Genomic DNA, 12,770 nt, shown 5'->3' on the forward strand with positions numbered 1-12,770 from the left:
TAAGGACACACACGTCTCACGTCACCGATGCAGACAGCACTCGGGAGGGTGTTTAATAACTGCACCAGCCTGCAGCGGGGCCCTGCCCTGGACGGCGCCTGCAAACCCAGGAGGGGACACCAGATGGCAGGACAGCGGCCAGACCTCTGCCCCGCTGTGGCCGTGGCGCACAGGGCCCCACGTGCTGAGTCCCCCATGCGGGCCAACAGTACCACCCCCAGGGTCCCGCCCAAGGCGCTGTCTTCACACTGCAGCTGGGATTTCTTGGGTCAGATGGAAGGAAGCACATGAGAGCCAAGTCATACACGGCCGCCCAAGGGCCAGGGGCCTACCAGTCCTGGTTGTCCCAGCCCTCATCCACCTGCGTGGTGGGGGGCGCCGGCTTCCTGGTGGCCTTGGCCCTGCCCTCCCCGCCACCCCCCCAGGCCTCCCCCACGTCGCTGTGGTCACTGCTCTTGCTGTTGGACGCGGAGCCCGAGCCCCACACATCCCAGCTGTCCGAACTCCGCTTCTCGGCCGAGGCGTCGGCGCACGTCCAGCTGTCACTGCTCGGGGACCTGTGGGCCTTGGCGGGGTCGGCGTTCCCAAAGGTCTCCCAGAAGCTCTGGTCCACGGAGCTGCTCTGGTACCCCTGGCCCTCCGGCAGCCTTGGAAACAGAGGGGGCCGTGAACAGCTGCCTCAGGAACAGCCACCCACGCCCCGCGGCCTGGGTCAGAGGAAGCCAGGTTCAGTGTGGCCCCAGAAGGGCGCCCAGACGTGGATCCTGCTGTGTGGACTCAGACCGGCTTCCCGCCAGAGCCCACGCTCCAGCCCCACCCAGCATGAAGGATGTGTGGACAAACATAAAACATAGGTTATATACAGTGATTAAGGGAAAACGGAAACGCAGAGCACTCAGGCCACCTCTACACTGTCAGAGGCCGGCTGGGGACAGGGCCTACCGGTCCAGTCATGCCACTTAAATACCAAGCAGCACATTGGCAAGAAAGTGTTGGCCTTCAGCCCGTGGGCAAGAGAACCGTGTGCCATCCTGGGAGTATGGACTGGCAGTGCCCACCAGGGCCAGCCTCTTAGTAGCCGCTGCTCTTGGCTCAGCCCACGTCCACCTGCCCATCAGACCCCCAAGGTCCCACCCACAGGACAGAGAACAAGGCCAGCCAGAGTGCGTTCCAGCAGGAGGGCCCAGGCCGGAGCGCAGGCCGTGCGTGCCGGACCCTGGAACTGGGCCCCCGAGGGCGGCCCTGCACCCACCCAGGCTCCACAGACAGCAGCCTCCTCTTGAGAACCCCTGCTCTCACGCCAACCCGACCTGTCCCTCCCGCCCCAGTCCCCGGCAGCAGTTCCCACAGGGTCGAAAGGAGGCCGTGGGCCACTGCACTGGGACCCTGGGACCCCTAGGTGCTGACTGCCTCTCAGAGACCCCGTGGGAAGAACCCCGAGAGGGGGCCCGCGCAGGGACAGTGACTCGCCATACCTGTCCGAGGAGTCATCTGCTTTCCCAGAAAAAAAGGTGGTCACATCCCGCCATCCTTTGCTGCCAACCCCCTGGACCTGGAAGGGGATGGGAGGCAGCTCGGCCTGGGCTCGTACACGAGCACGTGCAGTGAGAGCGTGCCAAGGCCCCCTGCCGTCACCACGGGTCACCCAGGCGGACTTCGCTGGCAGGTGGGCCACCCGGGGGGACGGTGAGGGGCTGTGGCCCTCGGGGAGGGAAGCTCCCTGGCAGGCACAGGAAGCAGGGTCACATACACCCCCGCCCGCTGGGAGGCAGGGACGGCGGGCAGGCGTCCCCCACGTGTGAGGGGCCGGCACTCACCAGGGGGTGGTCAGCGGCAGCAAGGGAGCACAAGGGAAAGAAGTGACAGGTTAGGGGCCGAGCCGGCCATCCAGCCGCCCCCACATTCTCCAGGTGTCGACACCAGAGAATCTGCCTGACCCCTCACGTCTGAGGACGGGGCGGCGCAAGGACACTCGGTGCCAACGCACGGGAATGTGGAGACCGCCAGCTGTGCCCGCACATCAGGCGGGGCCCACCCTACCTTGGACGCCAACTGAGAGACCCCACTGGTCACATCATCAAAAATCTTTCCCTCCTTCACCTGCGTGGGTTAAACAGTGTCGTCGGCCGAGGGGCAGAAGCTGCCCCTCACTGACAGGACCAGGACTGCGCCGGGACAATCTGCCTCCGGCTATGACCCAAGCCCCAAAGTGACAATGCTCACCAGTGCTGATCCAAGCGGCGCCTGCCCCTGGGGGTCTCCCACCTCCTCCCAACCTCCCAAGAACAGGCTGGCACTGCTCCCCAAGTCCCCAGACCACCAACAGCTTCTCCTACCCAGTCTGGGCCTCCTCCGTTCCACCCAGCCCCATGGGGGGGACCCCTCAGAAGCAGTGCAAGGCCAGGCTTCACTGAGCCTGCGGACAGGAGCCCACAGGGACACGGGGCCCAAAGCCCTGCCCACTGCACAGCTGCTCCCAACGGGGCCTGCCTGGACACACAAAGGGCACTGCCTGAGTGCCCAGCTGGGCCGGTAGCACGTTACCTTCTCCTGGGCGGGCCTGAGGACATTCTCATTCAGACTGTGGCCCAGCTCTGATGCCTGTGTGAAGAAAAGATGCCATGAGAGGGAAGTCGGGGAGCTCCTGGGCAGCACGTTTACCCCAGGACAAGGGTCAGCACAGCAGCCACCAGCTTTGCGGGCAGCGACGGTGAGCAGCCCACCAGCACACAGGATGCCCCACGCTCTCGCAGCAGCTGCACAGAAGTGGCCCCTGGGCACCTGGCCATACAGAGGCTGGACCACTGGGCCCAGCTACACTCTCTCATGGGAAGGGACCCAGGCACAGGACAGCACAAGCCCTCGGGCCCATCCTGTCCAGCCACCACCCCGAGTCGCCCCATCAGTGACGACAGGCCATGTACCAGCAGATCACACGCTCCCCTGCAGATGCAGCCGGCACAAACTCATCACCAGCCCCGTGAAGCCCACCTGCCCTGCAGCGGGCACTGCGGGAGCTGGCTCGGGGGGGAAAGGGGGCAGACCAGAAGGAACATGCTCAGGTCCGGGCAGGGGTGGGCCGACGGGGTGGCTGTCAGGCCCTCACTTCTGGGTAAGATGCCTTTGTGCGTGAAATGGAAACCCTGCCAAGTAGCTCCAGGTGCCGCAGGACAGTGTGCAGGGGCCCAGGAGCCCCAGGCCAGCGAGAAGCCCTGAGCGTGGGCACACATAAGCACAGCACGACAGGCCACGGCAGGCAGGATGGCTCAGGGCATGGCTGGGCACAGCGCAGACGAGGGGGCATGCTGAGAGCAGACACGGGGCCTTACCAGCTCTGGCTGCTGCTTGGAACCCCAAAACTGCACCCAGCCAGCAGAGGGAGACAGGGGAGAGAGAGAGAGGACAGAGCGAGGCGGTAGGGCAGCACTGGGCAACACCAGGGAGCACCTCGGGTGCGTCATTCGCATCGTCTGCTTCTCACAGCATCACCCGGTGGGCCCCCAGTGGCCTTGGGGCGCCCTTTACTGATGCTGAGCCCAACCACTTTCCACCCCCAACTACCTTCCAGAACCGTGTGAGCGAGTGCAATTCAGGAGCCCAAGTGGGGGGCTCAAAGACAGAAGTGGAGCAGGGGCTGCGAGCGAGCGAGCAGCTGAGAAACCACCCCCTAGCCAGGCAGTGCCCCTTCCCTCACTCAGGGCATGAGGGCGGGTCCCCGGCAGCCCTGAGCCATCCTGGGACAGCCCTGTGGCCGCTGCCTCTTGTGTGAGCCCTGACCCCAGCCCCAGGAGGGAGGGCCAGCTCAGAGCCCTGGCACCTGGTGGGGACTGCAGGGACCACTGTCCAAGATGTGAAGAAAAAAGGGATCGGGCCTGAGACTGCCACCTATAGGAAGAGGAGCTGACCAGGGGCAGAGGTCAGCCCCACCGTCCTCAGGAGGCGCCGGCTCAGGGGTCACAGCACAGCCTCAGTGACACTGAGCCTCCTCCAGTCCAGCGGTGCAGACCGCCTGCTCCTCCCTGATCAAGTGGCTGGTTGCCCAGAGCCCAGGTCACCCTGGACAGGGCGGTGGTTTGAACCCAACAGGCCCTGAGCAGGTGCAGCCTCTTACCCCACCTCCAAGCCTGCAGGCCCCCAAGTAACGTGTGCTGACGTGAGCTTGCGAGACAAACCCGTGCACGAAAGCCTGTGGGTGCCCAGGCTGCACACAGCACGTCCCCTACGCTGAGTGTGGGACCTGGGGGCACCTCTCGATGGGACGTGAGACCTGAAGTTTAAGAGTACAGGGTGCAGAAACTTCCTGTTACCTTTTGACTTGCCTGTGATCCAAATTTTGTAGCCTGAAAGCAGATGAGACGGGGCTTTTAGACCAACTGTCCTGACTTGGCCACTGGGCCGCGTTTTCCCTGGGCTCAGACAGACGCTATCCCAGGCCTGTCTCCTGAGGCCACCAAGGCACCAACGCTCACCCTGCTGCGGCTCTAAGGACCCCACCTGCTCCGAGGGGGACCCAACAAAGCTGCCCACGCTGCTGCCCCACACTGGAGGGAGGCCAGCAGGGAAGCAGCACCCCTGTCGTGCCCAGAGCTGTCTCTGTCCCACTCGCTCTCTGAGTGATGGGCCCAACAGGCCCACTGGTCAGGGGTGGCCACCTGATCCCACATTCAGTGGACTTTTCCACAGCCCAGCAGGATCCAGTCCCACCATCCCCTCTGCCCAACACCTAGTCGCTATCATAACAAGGAAAGAAAAGGCCTGGTCGCACAGTGTAGCTGGAAGGCGCCTGGGTCCCTGGGCAGCAGCCCTCTTCCAGAGCCAGGGCCTCAGAGAGAACCTGCAGGGCCACGGGCCAGGCAGTGATGCCACCGGGGGAGGAGCCCTTCCACACCAGGCAGGTGGGGGCATGCAGGGCACGGTGGCCCCCTGGGAGCACTGAAGTGGTCCCTGGGACTTCACGCCAGCCCATGGAGCTAACCCCAGATCCCCTGGGTGTCCACACAGCTGCGGGCACCCACTGGCCCGAGGCCCCTGGCTCTGGCCCTTGGAACCCCTGTGCCGGGCCTCCGAGGGCCTGTCTGCCCGGGGTCAGCTCAGCAGCAGCCTCCCATCCCTGCCTGGGCTCTCCCCCACGGCCACGTGGCCTGGCCCACGGGGTCCCTCCCAGGCTGACATCTTCATGCCGCTTTCCAGCCTGTTCCTTTCCACCCGGCCCAGGAGCATGAGCACATTCCCACTTTCCACTCGCTGTCCTGACAAAACCCCACCCCCTCCCTTGGCCGCAGGCAAAGCTCTGGCTGTCAAACTCTGCTCTGACACACAGAGGCAGAACCCGAGGGGCCGCAGGGCCACCACCTGCTGCCCCGGGCATGGGCAGGGTCCGCCAGCACTGTGGGTCACCATCTGCCCCCACTCAACACAGTGTCTTTCTACTAGAGCCCACTTAGCATCTGTGAGCAGCTCGTGTGACACACGGACAAGCACCTCTGTTAGCGCAGAGAACCGTGTGGCTTTGGGAACTCTGGCTAGTGGCAGGGACAGTCCCTCGAGGCAGGTGGGCGCTGCCCTAAGCGTAGGGGCAGGCCTCCCACCACCTTGATCAGGACCCTTCCCATCTCCCAGAGTCAGGGCCAGCCAGCCTGTGATGGTCCCACAGGGCCTGGTGGCACGTGGGGGACAGGCTACTTACGCCCTCCTTAGCTGCCGAGGCGAACTTGCTGGCTCCAGTGGCAAAGCTGCTCCAGCCCTGGAAGGAGGCAGAGGCCACATCAGGTCCCTCAGTGACACCCAGGAGGCTGCTTTCCGGCCCTGCCAAGGTCTGCCCAGCCCCTGACAGGAAGGACGTGGACGAGCCAGGCCTGGACCAGGTGGGCCCGCTGCCCTGTCCCGTGGCCCCCTGCCACCGCCCTTAGGCCTGTGCCTGCTCCTCCTGTGGTCCTCAGTCCCCCTGCCTCCTGAGGGGTATGGGCCTGGAGCCCACTCGGGACAGATGGACCCTGGGGAGGGGGTCACTGCACCCTGTTCTCCTCTAAGTTCAAGGCTGCTTTCTCCTAAGCCCCCCAAACCAACCTGAACTATTGAGGAATATGAGCATCTCATGTAAGCATCACCGTAGGCTCTCCTCCTGAAGGCAACGCCCAGTGCATCCAGGAGAGGACTACGGGCATTGGGTAACTGCGAGGGGTAGAGACCTGCGGCCGCGGGGCCACGGGAGACACGACATTCTGAGGGCGGGCCTGTTCCTAAACAGACTCCTCCACAGCAGGCTTCCGGCCCAAACTCTGCCTTTCTTCCCTGGAGAAGACTCGGCAGCCACTACTGTGGGCAAAACGAGCTCAGGCCCGGGCTCCCACTGACCCTCGCAGGCCCCGAGGCGCCCCAGGGCGAAGGCAGCTCTAAACAGCTCTCAGTGAGAAATGTGTCCTCACCGAGTACAGAGACGACATGGCGCTGTTGAGGAAGTCGTCGTCTCTCTTCTGAGGCGGCGCTGTGTTCCCAAACCCCACATAGCGACTCTCCTGGGCCCTGACGGGGACACAAGCGGCCACCATGCTGCTCCTGAAACCCGCGGGCACAGGCAGCACCCAGACCCCAGGACAGACCCCATGAGGACGTGGGACGCCCACGCGTGCCCTGCAATGGCACGGGAGTCTGGTTTTCCGCAGCTCACTGGAGACCTTCCTGCTGCATCCAGCCAAAGGGCCCAGGCAAGGCCCACAGCCACCAAGCAGTGGCGGCAAGAGCCGGCCAACAGTGTAAGCTGACGGTTCCGGAGAGGCACCGTTCCAGGCCAGGTGGGGCCAGGAAGGAAAACGTCCTCTTCTCTTGTGAGTGGCAGGCCTTGTCTCCACTCCAGACCCCATTCACCCTGCGCAGGCCCAGGGCCGGCAGCCGTGCTGACTGCACACGCGGCACACACAGCAACAGGCCTCACCACCCACAGAGGCAGTCCTGCCCCGAGGGACCGAACCCTCCACAACTGGTCAGCCCGGCACCCCGCTGCCCCCAGCTGTCCTTGGCCTCACCCTTGATATGAGCTGAGGTCCTCATTCAGCCAGTCCTCAAAGGCCTTGTCAGAGGAGACAGTGGAGCTCTGCAGCGGGCCAGAGGCTCTGAAACAGAGGCAACGGTCGGTGCCGCCACCAGAGGGCAGCAGACGCCCACCCAGCACCACCTGGGCCTCTGGGAGGTACTTTCAGGACCACCTGGTCACACCTGGGCTCCCCCAAGAACTGCACAGCTGGGAGGCAGCAGAGGGAACGCCTCAACCTGACAGGCAGGAGCAGCAGGTGTGTGGGGGGCGCCTTCTGAGGCAGGTCACATGGGAACACCAGCCTCCAACGTGTGAGACCATGGGGTCGCTCTGGGGAGGTGGGCAGCCGGCAGGCCGGACGGCATGGAGCTGGAATTGCCTGCCGAGCAGCACAGAGGTCGTGGGCACATGTTGCAAATGACCTGCACTGTGCTGACACCTGACGTTTCACTTTAAACATGTCTTTGTGGGTTGAATTTTTAAGAAAAGCAACATACAATATTGTTTCTCTCACCGACTTTTGGGAAGTGCTCACAACTGGAGCTGTCACCACGACAGCATGGGACCCTGGGCTACAACTGACGTCAGGACCCCGAGAACAGCGGCCAGACGATCACCTACCGTTGGGCAGTGGACGGCAGCGTCCTGGGCTGGGGCGGGGTCCAGTTCTGGGCAGACGATGACTCCAGAGACCACTGTTTGCCTTCGGCCTCAGTGGCCACCTGCCAAGGGGACAGGGGTCAGAGCCCGCACCTGTCAGGGCAGCCATGCAGGGCTGGCTCCCAGTGTGCCCTGCACGCTGCTCTCCTGGGTGCAGCAGCTGCGGGCTGGGGTCTCTGCCTCATGTGAGCACCGACACCAACCCCAAGTACCCGGGACCCACTTGTGTGTCCCCCAGCGGGCACCACTGTCCTCAGGAGTATTTTAACCAAGATGGATGGAGGTGGGCGGATACCACACCCTCCCAGGGGCTGGGGAGGAAGGCCCAGCCTTCACCCCTACTATCAGCCATGTGCTTCCCCCAGGGTGGGAGGAGATGGGGCCACACACCCGTGGACTGCATACGACTGCCATGGCTGTGTCAGAACCCACAGACGAATCCCAGCTCCTAGAGCCACTGAAGCCACCGACGGGAGCAGCGGGGCACCGCCCGCCGGGGGGGTCCTCACCTTGTCCCTGAAGAGGGCCGCGGCTTTGCTGCTGTACTTCTCCTGCAGGGACCAGCCGGGGTCGAAGTCCTCCTGAGACTCCAAGAACTGCTGGAATTTAGCATTCCCACCCGCTTTCATCTTCTCGAGCTCAATGTCCTTCCACTTGTCCATGGTGGCAGAGCGCACAAAACTAGAAACCAGGTGATCGGCCTAATTACCACAAGCTGGGCATCCCAGGGCCCCGCCCCAGGCAGGCCCGGGATCAGACGCATGCTTCTCGGGATGACACACTGGGGACACGTGGAGCAGCCGGAGCAGGGCACTGACCTGAGGTGCACCCCGAGCCCACGGTGTCTCCCTGAGCACTCCAGACAGATCCAGATGCCATAGGTCACACTCACCCACTGGGGGTTGAACGCGCCACACTCAAAACACACCTGCGAAGGGGGCCACATGCCACTCACCAGGGCAGATCAGGCCAGGGCCCAGGAACCCCAAAAACCCAGTGGGTGGCCCCAAGACAGAGCAGAGGACAGGCTGGCTGGGGGACCGACAGCGACAGGGAGGGCGGGCTCACGTTGTTCTCATCCTGCACCCTGACCTCCTTGAGAACCTTCCTGGTCCGTGGGCTGGCCATGGTGCTGCAAGGAAAGAAAACAAGCGGAAGACGTACAAACAGGTCACCTGACGGGAACATCGGTGGTCCGTGCAGAAACACTACAAAACACAGTTTCAGGGACGAGACGTTCCATTAAGTTGCTTGGCATCAATAGGGTGAGGATGCCACTCAATGCAAGCAGCACGGGAGACCACTGACGGAGGAAGGCTGTTCTCCACACGCCACGAGGACCAAGGGCAGGCTGGATGCTCCCAGGCCAAGGGCAACGCAACCACACAGGGTAACACGGCTGTCCCCTTTGCTTAAGCATTGCGCACCCACAACTGCATAAGGTATTGCGAGTCCTGCCCTCTACCGAGCTTCACTCACAGCAAGGTTGATCGTTATTAAAACACACGCAGATTGGCTGCCCAGTAAAGGGTGACACACAGACCTGGGCTGACAGCCTTCACACACAGGCAGCCCATGTTCTCGGCACTCCCCAGTGTGCTAGGGTGGGGTGGCCCGGACGGACGCGTGGAGGGGCTGGCCAGCAGGAGGGTCTGTAGGTAGGCCCTCCACAAGGCCATCATGAGGGATAGAGGTGACAGGTGGCATGGCCACAGGAGGGCAAATCTGTCACCACGCCTCACAGGGACGCTGCTAGGGAACAGCAGTCACACAGCTCGGCCTGAAAAGCCACTTATTTCTTTATAGATCTCCTAGCTTTGGGAACGTTCACCTTCAACCTGTGGCCCACTGAATTCATGACCAAGAAAATCAAAACCATAAAACACTCAAGCAGGAGGAAGGGGGTGGCAGCCAAGCACAGTGCTGGGCATGAATTAACCCCGCCAGTGCAGCACGCGCCACCTCGGATGGGACCTGGGCCTCCTCGCCCCGCCAGTCCCGTGCGCGCCACCATGGATCAGACCTGGGTTTCAGGCCACCTTTACCACCTCCAGCCCACAACTGGGTGTGTGGCCTTCCTGAAGCGCGCCCTTCTCTTGACTGTGACTGGAATCTGAGCTGTCCCCTCTAGCTCACATGGCAGCACACGTGCTCTTGAGAGCACTAGTTGGAGAGCTGCGTGCCCGCACTGCTGGACGCCCCACACCACCCTCTGCCACTCCCCTGCCGTTAGTGGTGCAGCGGGAGCTTCACACCGAGTGGCAGGTGAAAGCTAGAGGCAGCGCCATCCTCTATTTCACCTTCAATCGCAGGTACACAGAAACACGCGACTCACTGAGGGGACCCTGGCTGTGCACACAGCCAAGCCTCCTAAACCTGGAGTCCAGGACTCTAATGTCCCTCAGTGCCACTGCTAAGCCAGATGAAGTTGAGAAGTAAATGTTTGTTTTCTGTACTTGATGGGAACAAACCAGAGCTCACCCGAGGCTCCTTTATGCCCAGGAATTCTCTGTGCTGTACGTGACGGTCCCCAGAAACCACCCGACCTCAGGCACAAACACGTGAATGCACACTCCTGCCCAGTACTGGCCCTCGGCCTGACCCACTCCGGTGGAACACTGTCTCCACATTGAGCGTCCACAGCATGACAGTGGGCGAACACACACATGGTGAGATGTCCCGGTGGGTACGACTTTTTTACAAAGCCCTTTGCACACACTCGCCCCAGGGTGGTCACAGGAGAGCCCGGTGGGGGCTGGTGTGTGGGGCTGACATGCAAACCCGCCCGGCACAGGTCTCCACATCTGGCTTCATCGAGCTGTGCCTGCCCTCGGGGGCTTGCGTTCTGGCCAACAGGACACAGGCACACAGCAGTCAGAACTGGGGGAGCCTGCTCTGTGTTTCTCGTGGTGTAAAACAGGGCAGAGCGAACATCCGCAGAAACACTAACGAGAAGAATACGTGAAAAGTGAATGAAATCGCTTGGATTTAAAAGGAACCGCTTCACAGTCACTGGTTTTGGATGTCTGAATCCTTGGGTTCTATGACATGCTGTTTAATAAAAACACCTCCTTACTTTCAAAACCTTAAATGTGACTCGTCTTGAAAGACGATCTAAGAACGCCTGTCTTAACGCTCGAAACCAAGATGGCACAACGCAGCTCTTTCTGCAAGCGGACAGAACTTCAGTCAATGTTGGACCAAGTGAGGTCCCTCCGTCCTAGTTCATTGCGTGCGCCACTCGTCAGACTGCAGAGTGTCCGGTCCGTTAAGTTGGGACTTTCTCTACGTGAGATCAGAAGCGACGACTACAGCACACCGCTTAGTCCCCAGGTCCGTTCTACAGGCCACAGGCAGAGGCGGGCGTCATCGTTCTCAGAAACCAAATGAGGCGCCAAAGCACCTTTCTCTAAGAACAGCCTTTCTCGCACGAACACATTACTTCTGAACTTCCTCCCAGTCCGGCCCGGACAGGGATGTCAGATGAACAAGAGCCCGGGGCCCCGGGCCACTATGACAGCCCCGTCTGGCACCGTTACAGACACAGGACCCGGAATATTAGACCCGCACTAAACGAGCACAATTATTTCTCAAAATTGGTGGTTTGCAATCAAGTCGTGTAACAGGCCAGACAAGAAGCACATAGCTCTTCTATGTAATCCACGTAAACGGAAAAATTTCAAGTCCCTTCCTGGTTTCTTCTCCCTCCCCCACGACCATCATCCACCGCAAAGGGCGAGGGAAGGGAACGAAAGCAGGCTGAGGCTACCCTGTCTGATTAGACGGGCCCCCCAACTCCTGCTGGAGGAGCCCTTGCTTCTTAGGGACGGAAGGCCCTTCATACTCGACCTGACCGGACCCTGTGCCCAGGCCAGGTCCTGGGTCCGAGGGAAGGGACAGGGGCCGGGGCCGGCTGGGCCCACGGCGCGGGGATGGTGGGCCTGGTGGAGGATCCCGGGTGCTGAGGTGGGCGTGCGGGGGCAGCTTCGGAGGAGAAGGGTGGCGGGCTGAGGACGCGCGGTGGGTGGGGGCGCCCGCCGAGCCGGGCCCGGTGGGCGGGCGCCAGGGGCCTCCGGCCGCGCGCTTACTTGGTGGGCGGACGGGCTCGATCCTGCGCGTCGGGTCGGCCAGGTTCCGGGGGTGCGGGCGGGGTCCGGGCGGGGGTCGCGCAGCGAGCCGCACTGAGGACTCTCGCCGGCCGCCCACCCCCGCCGCCACCAGCTTCCGGCTACGTTGCGCCTCGCAAGGCATCGCGGGAAGCCGGGGGCAGCTGGCGGGGCCGGGACTTCCGCTCTGCGGGCAGTGCCGGAAGCACCGCCCACCTCCTGTCGCCATGGGGACGCGTCCCAGGCTCTGCGCAGGTGCCAGGTCCGCCCCGACGCCGACGCGCTGACAGCCCTGGGCCGGACCCCCGGTCCTCTTCGCGTCGCTTCGCCGCGTCGCGGTCTGCCCTGCGGACCCCCGACGCCGCTGCGCGGGGCAGGGCGGGGCTGGGTTAGCAGCTGTGTGTCAGAACTGATGGCCTGGGGACCGCCGGCCATCCTTAACGTGGACACGGAACATGCGTTCTCGTGCATCGTCAGGATCTGTTCGAGAAACTGATGGCCTGTTCAAATTAGGATGATTGGAGGACGGTTTATTCACAAGGGAACTAATTAGGAAGGTGTGCGTGGGTTTAGGGAAACCACAGGAATTCTGCAGGAGCCCAGGGCCAGAGCAGCAGGGCTGTGACGTCAGTAGGCTCCTGGAACCTGAGGAGGGAGAGGTTCCCGTACCCACGAAGGAGAGTCTTTAGGGCCTCTGCCCCAGAGGAGCTGTCATCTTTGGCTGAGGGCATCCCCAGCCCAAGGTGACCAGCAGGAGAGGCCACAAGAATAAATACCTGGCTTCCCTGGCCTCTCACCCTCTGATCTCCCTATTTTGCCTCCCGTTGGCGGAGCCCATTGGTGTGGGAGGTGGAGAGGGTGGGAGTGGGTATGGAGCGCAGCTGCAGAGAGAGAGAGAGCGCGAGAGCAGGAGCTCGAAGACACGTCACATGATACAGACGATGCAATCCAGCTGTAAAGCAGTGTGCATCGTA

The 12,770-nt window shown here is 62.5% G+C and overlaps 1 protein-coding gene across 10 annotated transcripts; it reads right to left on the reverse strand.

Moving 5' to 3' along the window:
• On the reverse strand, window positions 1–11,912 carry ARFGAP1 (ARF GTPase activating protein 1). 10 transcript variants are annotated; one of them, XM_019637363.1, is made up of 14 exons: window positions 11,779–11,862; window positions 8,759–8,822; window positions 8,509–8,618; window positions 8,200–8,371; window positions 7,652–7,752; window positions 7,023–7,109; window positions 6,426–6,522; window positions 5,687–5,743; window positions 4,308–4,340; window positions 3,330–3,359; window positions 2,545–2,601; window positions 2,041–2,100; window positions 1,476–1,546; window positions 1–647 (listed from the first exon to the last, which is right to left on the reverse strand). In XM_019637363.1, exons 2-14 carry the CDS (start codon window positions 8,816–8,818, stop codon window positions 329–331), a joined length of 1,254 nt encoding a protein of 417 aa, XP_019492908.1. In that variant the 5' UTR covers window positions 8,819–8,822; window positions 11,779–11,862; the 3' UTR covers window positions 1–328. The 10 variants fall into 10 exon arrangements, with proteins under 10 accessions (XP_019492908.1, XP_019492907.1, XP_019492916.1 ...); XM_019637362.1 differs by having other exon boundaries at window positions 1,476–1,552; XM_019637371.1 differs by lacking the exon at window positions 8,509–8,618 and having other exon boundaries at window positions 1,476–1,552; window positions 11,779–11,912.
• Between the last annotated feature and the right edge of the window lie 858 nt (window positions 11,913–12,770).

Source organism: Hipposideros armiger, unplaced genomic scaffold, assembly GCF_001890085.2.
Source record: "Hipposideros armiger isolate ML-2016 unplaced genomic scaffold, ASM189008v1 scaffold_32, whole genome shotgun sequence".
Taxonomy (NCBI): domain Eukaryota; kingdom Metazoa; phylum Chordata; class Mammalia; order Chiroptera; family Hipposideridae; genus Hipposideros; species Hipposideros armiger.

Excerpts from the sequence above, each read along its gene's own strand:
- ARFGAP1 (XM_019637362.1), bottom strand. The coding sequence starts at position 8,818 with ATGGCCAGCCCACGGACCAGGAAGGTTCTCAAGGAGGTCAGGGTGCAG. Across the intron at positions 7,110-7,651 it reads CTGCCGTCCACTGCCCAACG|AGCCTCTGGCCCGCTGCAGA; the intron begins GTAGGTGATCGT and ends CCTCTGTTTCAG. Across the intron at positions 5,744-6,425 it reads CCATGTCGTCTCTGTACTCG|GGCTGGAGCAGCTTTGCCAC; the intron begins GTGAGGACACAT and ends GCCTCCTTCCAG.